General features: G+C 64.3%; 1 protein-coding gene across 1 annotated transcript in view; it reads right to left on the bottom strand.

The window, feature by feature from the left end:
• Nucleotides 1-76: 76 nt before the first annotated feature.
• The window catches only part of LAMB2 (laminin subunit beta 2), a 21,651-nt gene continuing 13,138 nt past the window's right edge, over nt 77-8,589 (bottom strand). The window contains exons 3-32 of the mRNA XM_010718600.3: nt 8,407-8,542; nt 8,216-8,289; nt 7,946-8,134; nt 7,809-7,872; nt 7,109-7,311; nt 6,908-7,028; nt 6,597-6,785; nt 6,321-6,500; nt 6,141-6,253; nt 5,985-6,064; nt 5,772-5,907; nt 5,446-5,601; nt 5,230-5,357; nt 5,035-5,152; nt 4,759-4,951; nt 4,548-4,691; nt 4,227-4,458; nt 3,978-4,141; nt 3,679-3,903; nt 3,024-3,238; nt 2,847-2,943; nt 2,409-2,781; nt 2,148-2,332; nt 1,830-2,071; nt 1,562-1,765; nt 1,348-1,492; nt 1,055-1,262; nt 841-982; nt 418-754; nt 77-335 (exon numbers count right to left, since the gene is read on the bottom strand). Of these exons, the coding sequence (XP_010716902.2) occupies nt 199-335; nt 418-754; nt 841-982; nt 1,055-1,262; nt 1,348-1,492; nt 1,562-1,765; nt 1,830-2,071; nt 2,148-2,332; nt 2,409-2,781; nt 2,847-2,943; nt 3,024-3,238; nt 3,679-3,903; nt 3,978-4,141; nt 4,227-4,458; nt 4,548-4,691; nt 4,759-4,951; nt 5,035-5,152; nt 5,230-5,357; nt 5,446-5,601; nt 5,772-5,907; nt 5,985-6,064; nt 6,141-6,253; nt 6,321-6,500; nt 6,597-6,785; nt 6,908-7,028; nt 7,109-7,311; nt 7,809-7,872; nt 7,946-8,134; nt 8,216-8,289; nt 8,407-8,542 (5,130 nt within the window). The 3' untranslated portion in view covers nt 77-198. The remainder of the gene's footprint in view (nt 336-417; nt 755-840; nt 983-1,054; nt 1,263-1,347; nt 1,493-1,561; nt 1,766-1,829; nt 2,072-2,147; nt 2,333-2,408; nt 2,782-2,846; nt 2,944-3,023; nt 3,239-3,678; nt 3,904-3,977; nt 4,142-4,226; nt 4,459-4,547; nt 4,692-4,758; nt 4,952-5,034; nt 5,153-5,229; nt 5,358-5,445; nt 5,602-5,771; nt 5,908-5,984; nt 6,065-6,140; nt 6,254-6,320; nt 6,501-6,596; nt 6,786-6,907; nt 7,029-7,108; nt 7,312-7,808; nt 7,873-7,945; nt 8,135-8,215; nt 8,290-8,406; nt 8,543-8,589) is intronic.

Below are 8,589 nucleotides of genomic sequence, written 5' to 3'. Positions count from 1 at the left end.
CGGCGTGGCGTCCCAGCCCTATAGCCAGCCCGAGACCAGCAGGGTGGGGATGGAAGCCACAATATGGAGACAAGAATCTTGCTGGGTAGCTTTATTCACACGCGGGATGCCCACCGCAAGGGCTCTCTGAGCCCTCACTGCCCCCAGGGCTGGCAGAGGCAAGGTGGGCAGGAGGGGCTGTGGGCAGCAGGGCGGCCATCACTGGCAGGTGTTGTAGATCTGGACCTGCTGGTTGATGGTGGCCAGCACCTCCCTCATCCTGGCCTCCAGCCCATCCAGCTGGGCCACCTTGGCGTCCAGCACCCGCTCGTTCCGCTCATACTCCTCCTCCAGTGCTACAGGGATGAGGATGGGAGGAGTGGGTGAGGACAGCCCCACATCACGTTCCCCCGACCCCGACACCCTTCCTAGCCTCACCTCGCAGCTTCTGCAGCTTGCCCTGGGCGTCCTGCAGCAGCCCGGCGGCCTCCTCGCGCAGCTGCTGGGCCCGGCCACCTGCCTGCTGTGCTCCCTGGGCCCGGTGCTGCACCAGCTCCTGGGCTGCCCGGTACCGGTCCCTCAGCGGCCCCTCCAGCACCTGCTTGGCTTCGCTAGCACGGTCCCGCGCGATGCCAGCTGCATCGTGGGCACGTGTGGCCGCCAGGCTGTTGTTGGCACGCTTCACTTTCAAGGCATCTGTCTGTCCCTCCAGGAGACCGATCCGCTCCATGGCAGCAGCCAGCTGCTGCTCCGCACCCAGAGTCTGCATCTGCATCTGGAGACAGGCGATGATGGGGTGTCTCCATGGTGGGGACAGGCAACAGGGCTGCCGGGTGCAATGGCAGTACAGGGTGCCCTTACCGTGCCAATGGCGCGCTCACTGTGCTGGATGTCAGCAGCAGTGCTGTGCAGTGCCTGCCCGGCCGTGCCCTGTGCTTGCCGCGCCTCCTCCAGTGCCTGCTGCACTGCTTCAGCTGTGCCCCGCACACCCTCTGCCCGTGCCCTGCAGCCAAATCGGCGTGGCCTTAGTACCTCAGGCTGCAGCAAGGCCATGTCCCCATGTCCCCAGACTCACTTGGCCCGCTGGGCATCCTGCAGCAGCTGCCCAGCCTGGCGCACGTCGCCAGCTGTCTGCTCCAGGATGGCGTCCACACTGGCCAGGCTGCGTACCCGTGCCTTGATCTCCTCGGCCAGGCGGTGGATCTGGGCCGGTGAGGCAGGCAGAGACAGCTCCAGCACACGGCTGGCCACCACCTCAATGCTCTCGGGATCAGCCCCCTCCTCTGCAGGTGGAAGCCATCAGCATCACCCCCTGTGCCTCGGGGCAGAGGGGGCAGCGGGGGTAGCCCCCCAGCATGCTGCACTCACGGCTTAGGAAGGCCTTCACGTGGCTGATGAGCTCCCGCAGCTCCTTGTTGGAGTGTTCCACGCGGGCCCTGGTCTGGTTAGCCTTGTCCAGGGCTGCCTGCGCCTGCAGCCAAGCCTCGTCCGCCTTCCCCTTGGCCTCAGCCACCTGAGAAGAACAGAGACCCTCAGTGCCAGCACACATGGCCATGCTGCCCACTTCCCTCGCATCACGCACTCTATGGGAGAGCTGGGCCACTTCACCAGCCGCCCGCCGCAGCTCCTCCTGTGCGTGCCGTGCACGGTCCAGCGCACTGTCCGCCTTGGAGACGGCGCCGCCACAGCTCAGTCCCCCACAGCGTCGTGCCCCATCCTCATCCCGGCAGCCGGCTCCTCCACAGGGGCTCTCAGCGCAGGGCACATCCCCAGCAGTGCCACACACCTGCAAGGCCAATGGAGTTGAGCTATCCCCAGTTCTCATGCCCCACTCCCATCCCATATCCCACCTTCTTGTTGATCGGGTGCAGGCTCAGCTCCTGCGCCCTGGCCGCCAGCTCCGTCAGCGCCCGCCGGCTGGCTGCATTCTGCCGGTTGAAAGCATCCCTCCTGCTGGCCAGGAGCTGCTCGGTGTGGTGCCGTGTGGCTGATGAAGCGCTGACGGGGCTGGGTATGACACGGGTGGAGGCATCCGCTCGGCGCTCAGCATCCTGCGATTCCCAGTGGGACTGGCGGATGCTGTCGAAGGCACCTGGAGGCAGTGGAGCCACATAAGACCCCCGTCTGCCACTATGGAACACTGCTGTGAGAACCCCAGTGATGCCTACCAAGGAAATTTGAGGTCTTGAGGGCATGCAGCCGCTGCCCCAGCTCTTGCAGGCTGTGGTTGAGGGCACGGGCTCCGCGGTCCACCATGCCCAGCACATGGCTGGCATTGAAATTGGCATCCTGTGCCACTGTCAGCTCACTCTCCAGCCGTGTCAGTTTCTCAGTGGCTTCCCCAATCTGCTGCCTGCAAAGCAAGGAGGTGCCATGCTCACAGAGCTCTGCCCCATGCCCCCAGAGCTGTCCCCACATCCTGTGCTCACCGCAATCCCTCTGTGGCATGTGTCAGGAACGTGGCAGTGGTGGCGGTGGCATTGCGGGCGGCCACTGCATCACGCACGGTGGCCAGGTTCTCCTCCAGCTGTCGGAAGGTGCCCTCGAAGGCACCGGCAGCCCCAGTGTGATGCAGGAGGCTGACCCGTTGTGCCAGAGCCCGGGTGCGGGAGGCCAGGTCCTGCACCACACGGTCCCAGTCCCCAAAGCAGGGGTGGCAAGGCTGGCAGGCCGGGAAGGTGCCAGAAAAGCCCCGGGCGCATTGGTCGCAGCGGACGCCAGAGACGCCAGGCCGGCAGTCACAGTGTCCACTGCCACGATGGCACTGAGCGCTGGCGATGCCACGGGGGTCACAGTCGCAGGCTGTGGGAAGAAAGCAGTTAGGGTGCCTCAGGGCACGGCACAACTCCTGCCCACCCAGCTCTCACCTCGGCACTGCAGACGTGGATCACCCCAGTGCTGCTCCTGGCAGTCGGCACAGGTCCGGCCCCCAAAGCCCGGCCGACACGAGCACTGCCCTGTGAACTGAAAGACACAGTGCAGCCAAAGCTGGCACCCCATCCCCACGCCATCCCATCAGCCTCCCCATCTCTGGGGCATCTCACCTGGTTGCATGCAGGTGACAAGGAGTGCTGGGGGTGGCAGGCGCAGGGCTCGCAGCCCTGCCCACTGCCCAGGTTCCAGAAGTTGGGGCTGCAGCGGTCACAGCTCTGTCCCTCCACGTGGGGCAGGCAGTGGCACTGCCCACTGCGCTGGTCACAGTGGCATTGCTGCGGCCCACAGGTGCTGGGGTCGGTGCCCAGTGCATTGCAGGAGCAACCTGGAAGCAGAGGGAAGCTGAGTGGGGATGGAGGCTTCGGAAAAGATAGGGTTAAGATGCAGACAGGGATAGCATAGGGAGGAGATCAGAATTAGGATGGCGATGGGGTAAGGGTTACAGTTAGGAGGGCTAGGAGTACAGGTAGGGATAGGATGGGGCAAAATGCAGACATACGCTGGACAGGAGTAGGATGGAGACAAGATGGAGATGGGGTAAGAACAGGTCAAAGACAGAATCAAGGAGGCTGTGAAGGTGGGAATGAGTGGTAGAGGATAGGAATAGGCATAAGATGAGGATGTGGATGGGACAGGACAGGGCAGCAGTGCTAGGGCTGGGCAAAGGAGGTAGCCACAGCAGGACAGGGACCCCACAATGGTATGCACATGGGCCCTGGAAGTGCTGGGGCAAGAGGCACATCTAGCACGTCTGTGTATACTCACGCCTGCAACTGTGTCGCAGAGCATCTCCATAGTACCCAGGCTGGCACTCGGCACAGTGTGGCCCTGCCGTGTTGTAGAGGCAGCGCAGGCACTGCCCCGTGCGCCGGTCACACGCCTCTGGATCTGTCATGTCGATGTTATTGTGGCACTGGCAGGGCAGGCAGCGCCCGCCGGGTTGCAGAGGGTCCCCATAGTACCCGGGTGCACATTCATCACAGCGGGGACCTGTTGGCACAAAGTACTGGGCAGTGCCTGGGGACAGGGCTGGGGACACCGAGCAAGCCACAGCAAGCACTCACCTGTGTATCCGGGGCTGCAGTGGCAGACAACCTGCCTGGAGCGCCCATCCTGGTAGCAGGAGGCAGCAAAGTGCCGGGGGCCGCCAGGTCCGTCGGGGCAGGGGCAGGGCCGGCAGTGCTGGCCGGAGCCCAGCGCCGGGTTCCCAAAGTGCCCGACTGCACATCTGGGGGTGGGCAGTTGGGTTAGGGCTGGGTTAGGGCTGACTGTGGCACTCTGCCACGTTCCAGGCAAGTGAGCACCCTGCTTACCGCTGGCACCTCTCGCCGTCCGTGTGGTCGCGGCAGCGCAGGCAGCTGCCCGTCTGTGGGTCGCACTCCTCGGCGTGCCCATTGCACTGGCAGGGCTGGCAGGTTGGGAAGCCCCAGTGACCCGGCTGGCAGCGGTCGCAGCGTGAGCCGTGGGCACCCTGGCGGCAGGGACACTGCCCTGTGACGGTGTCGCAGACGGCACTCAGCGATCCCTCGCCACTGCACTGGCAGGCTGCAAGGCAACAAAGTATCTATGTGTTGAAGTCCCTGGCAAACAGGGAGCACCTCTCCCTGCATCCATTGCCCTGGATAGGCACTCACGTCGGCACCCGCCGGGTCCGAAGCCGAAGGTGCCCAGGGAGCAGCGGTGGCAGCGCCGTCCCACGACGTTGGGCTTGCAGCGGCACTGCCCACCCTGGGGTTGGCACTCGGCGCTGAGCGAGCCCTGTGGGTCGCAGAGGCAGGCTGCGGGCAAGACACAGTGAGCACCGGTCATCAGCATGGGGTGTGCGGTGTGCAGGGCCATACTCACGCAGTGCCCCGTCGTGCAGGATGGCTGAGAGGCTGTGCAGGAGCCGGGAGCAGGGCTCTGCCACCGGTGACGGCACCACAGTGTGGAAATGCTGAGCACAGCGGTACCGCTCGAAGGTCTCCCGACGTCCCATGGCAGCAGGGTCACCCGCAATGAACATTTCCATGGAGGAGTAACGTGGAAGGAGCACCAGCTGTGGGGGGTCAGCAGGATGTCATCTTAATTCCACATCCTTTGTGCCCCCTGAAGCGTGCAGCCCCATCCCAGACCCCTCACCGAATCGATGAGCACGCTGGCGGTGGGGTCCTGCTGCCCTGTGGCACAGCCCAGCTCCAGGCGGATGGTGTAGGGGACACCCCGCTCCAGGCAGATGGGATGGGAGAGCACCACATACCTGGGGACAAAGCAGAGCAAGGGGAAGTGGATGCCTCCTGCCAGCCCTGTTCAGCTCAGCCCTGCTGGGACACTCACCGGGCGCCAGACTGGAGGCTGGTGGAGAGCTGGTCATCGGCCGGGATGGTGTTCCCACATGGGCTGCTGGCAGACACAGGGCTGGGGCGCAGCACCTGCACCCTCACCTCCTTCCAGGGCTCTGAGTGCTGCATGCAAAAAGCACACAGAAATCACTGCACCAAAAGCCCTGCATGCCCACTTCTGGAGGTGCAACACCCCAATCAGGGGGCTCACCTGTGGCTCATAGCGGATGATGACATCATATTCCATGGAGAAGGGCACATCGCTCACATGGAACTCTACCCAGCCGCCCTCCTGCATGCGGGCAAAGCCTGACCCTGTCCAGGAAGCCGGGTGATCTGTGTGAGGCTCACGCTCCACCACCGAGCCCTGGGGAAAGGGGCAGAGATGAGCAGGAGGACCCCAAAAGGGGCCTTGGTGGACATGCATCTCAGCCGCACTGCCCCTACGTGGTGCCAGCTGGCTTGGAGACCCTGCAAATGTCCCTCCCGATGCTCTGCTCAGCCCATGCCCCCACCAGGGACAGTTCTGTCCCTCACCTTGTGCAGCCGGGCATCCTCGGCCTCGTAGGTGTAGTGGTCCAGGTTGATGCGGTAGAAGCCGGGCTCCACCTGCTCACATTGCCGTCCCACTATGTGGCGGCGGCACTGGCACTGCCCCGTCTCCGCAGCACACCTGGCACCCCAACCACATCGTCAGCCCCCCAGGGCTAAAGGATTGCCCCTTCCACCCTGAGCTGTCACAAAACTCACCGGTTGTTGCGGGCACCTCCCACATCACACTCACAAGGCCGGCAGCCAGGGAGATCGTGGCTGAGAGCCCAGTGCTCAGGCTGTGGAGAGCAATGGGGTCAGCGAGCGGCCAGCCGTGGTGCCACAGCCCTGAGCACCGTGCATGTCCCCACTTACAAGGCACTGGTCACAGCTGCGCCCGGTCACCAGCCGCTTGCAGAGGCAGTCACCGCTGATGGGGTCACACTGGCTGCCATCGGCCACCGTGCCACGGGGGTCACACCGACACCCTGCACACAGACAGCGGTCTGTGGTGGTGCCCAACACCGCTGGGTGACCTCGTGCCCCAGTACGTACGCTGGCAGCCCTGCGGGTTGGCAGCACTGAGCCCGAAGAAGCCAGCTTTGCAGCGGTCACAGCGAGGGCCCTGCACATGCTCCTTGCAGCGACACTGCCCTGCGATCAGCCCCCGCTCTGGGTCATCGGCACCGTCACACAGCCCTCCGTCCACGGTGCCCTCAGGGTCGCAGTTGCAGGCTGGGCACAGGCAGAGTCAGTACCAAAGCCCTCGTACCAGCCCCACAACACCGGAGCTGGATGCAGCCCTGTGCCACCCCGTTCCCCAGCACCGACCTCGGCACACGGCAGGGTCCCGCAGGTCCTTGCTGGGGTCCTTGTAGTAGAAGGGCTTGCAGAGATGGCAGCGGCGGCCCATGGTGTTGTGCTGGCAGCCATCACACACGGCCCCACTGGTGTTCCCGGTGGCCAGGAACACGGCCATGTCGAAGTGGCAGCGCCGTGAGTGCTCGTTGCAGTCGCACCCTGTGAGGACGGCACCCCTGGTACCCAACCCCAACCCACCACATGCAGGACTCCAAGCCCCAGCATGTGACGCAGGACCCCACGGCCCCGCACCGCGCCAGCTGCAGGCGCGTGGCACTCACGGCGGCAGGCGTTGGTGCTGGAGCCCTCAGCCGGGCGCCAGGGCAGCTCATGGTAGAAGTCCTCGCAGCGCTCACAGTTCAGCCCCTGCGTGTGGTGCTTGCAGACACAGCGCCCGTGCACCTGCCGGGATGCCACGGTGAGGAGCTGTGGGACTGAGTGCTGTGGGCACCCCAATGCAGTGCAGCACAGGGGTCACTTACCATGCCATTCACAGTGGCTGTGGCCCCGCTGAGCGGCGCGCACTCCGAGGCGTGCCCGTAGCAGAAGCAGTTTCCACGCAGCACCATCTCATACAGTGCATAGTAGTACTTCTCGCGGATCTCCCGCCGTGAGTCCAGCAGGTTGTCCCCCAGTGTGTGCAGCTTGGTGAGGTTCACCCGCAGGTTGGTGACGCGCAGCAGCTCTGCATAGAAAGTTGGCAGCTTGGCTCTGCTCGCCCGTACCAGCTGAACGCGGCTGTGCCCAGCTGCAGGGCGTCGCACCGGGCTGTGCCATGGCTGGGGATGGACTGCTCTGTGCTGGCAGTGCTGCACGGCACATGGGGCCAGCACGATGGCTCCCCAGGGACAGCAGCTTCCCAGCAGCCAGGCCCCGCAGATTCCTCCCCTCCTGCTTCCAGCCTAAATTTAGCCTGAGCCATTAACCCGCTGCATCCTGTGCCGTTCATCTGCCCACCACCAGCTCCATCCTGCAGGGCTACAGTCGCCACACCGGGCACTGGCATTGTCCCATCTCCCATTGCTTGGCATCCTATGCTGCCCCACATTCATCCATACCCCGCTGTATGGGTCTGGAAACTCCAGATCCAGCCCCTCAATGGGGCTCAGCATGAGGACACAGCGGCCAAAATAGTGGCACCCAAAATAGAGCTGCGGGGCGGCAGACAGGCGGGCGACTCACCCTGGATAGCAGGACTGTAGGGGTCGCGGATGGGGATGGCAGGGTCCAGCACGCGGTAGATCACCTGCAGGAGGAAGAAGAGTGGTGAGGGGACAGCGGGGTTCTCCAAGTGTCCCTCGGTGCCGTCAGAGCCTCACCTCCCCCTCGGTGGAGGGCTCGATGTCGGAGTAGCGTGACTCGCAGATCACATCGTCAATGCGGCGTGGGGGCCCACGGGGGACGTGGGGGAAGGACGCAGCACAGTCATAGGCGAAGTAGCGGTACACCTTCCAGCTGCGGCCAAAGTCGGCCGAGCGCTCCACCAGCATGGCTGCAGGGCGGAAGGTCTGCGGGGCACATGGAAGGGTTGGGACAACAGCAGGATGGTAGCCGGGGTTATGGGGTCTGTGCCATCCCGCTGCGCCAACCTTGAAGGTCATGATGAGGTGGGTGAAGTGGAACTCAGCCTCCAAATCCAGCTGGATGCTGACGTGCTCCACGCCTGGGGGGGACACCCTTGTGACTCCAGCCTTGGCCACAGCAGCACAGGGCTGAGTCACGGCTTCCTTAGTGTGGGAGGACGGGAAGAGCAGCCCCCCAGAGACGCTCTATTGCTCACCGTTCTCCGCCTGCCACCAGGCCTTCTTGGGGCGGGGGGCAAAGGTGGTCAGCACGTTTTCGATGCGGTGGCTATCAGTATTGCTGCGGGCGTCATAGGGTCTTCGCGAGTCACAGATGAAGCATTTCTTCTCCTCCTGCAGTTGGGGACCCAACGGTCACCCCACCCCACCACGTCCCCATC

Source organism: Meleagris gallopavo, chromosome 14 (genome assembly GCF_000146605.3).
Source record: "Meleagris gallopavo isolate NT-WF06-2002-E0010 breed Aviagen turkey brand Nicholas breeding stock chromosome 14, Turkey_5.1, whole genome shotgun sequence".
In the NCBI taxonomy this organism is placed as follows: Eukaryota; Metazoa; Chordata; class Aves; order Galliformes; family Phasianidae; genus Meleagris; species Meleagris gallopavo.
This window is presented reverse-complemented; position numbering and strand designations above follow the sequence as displayed.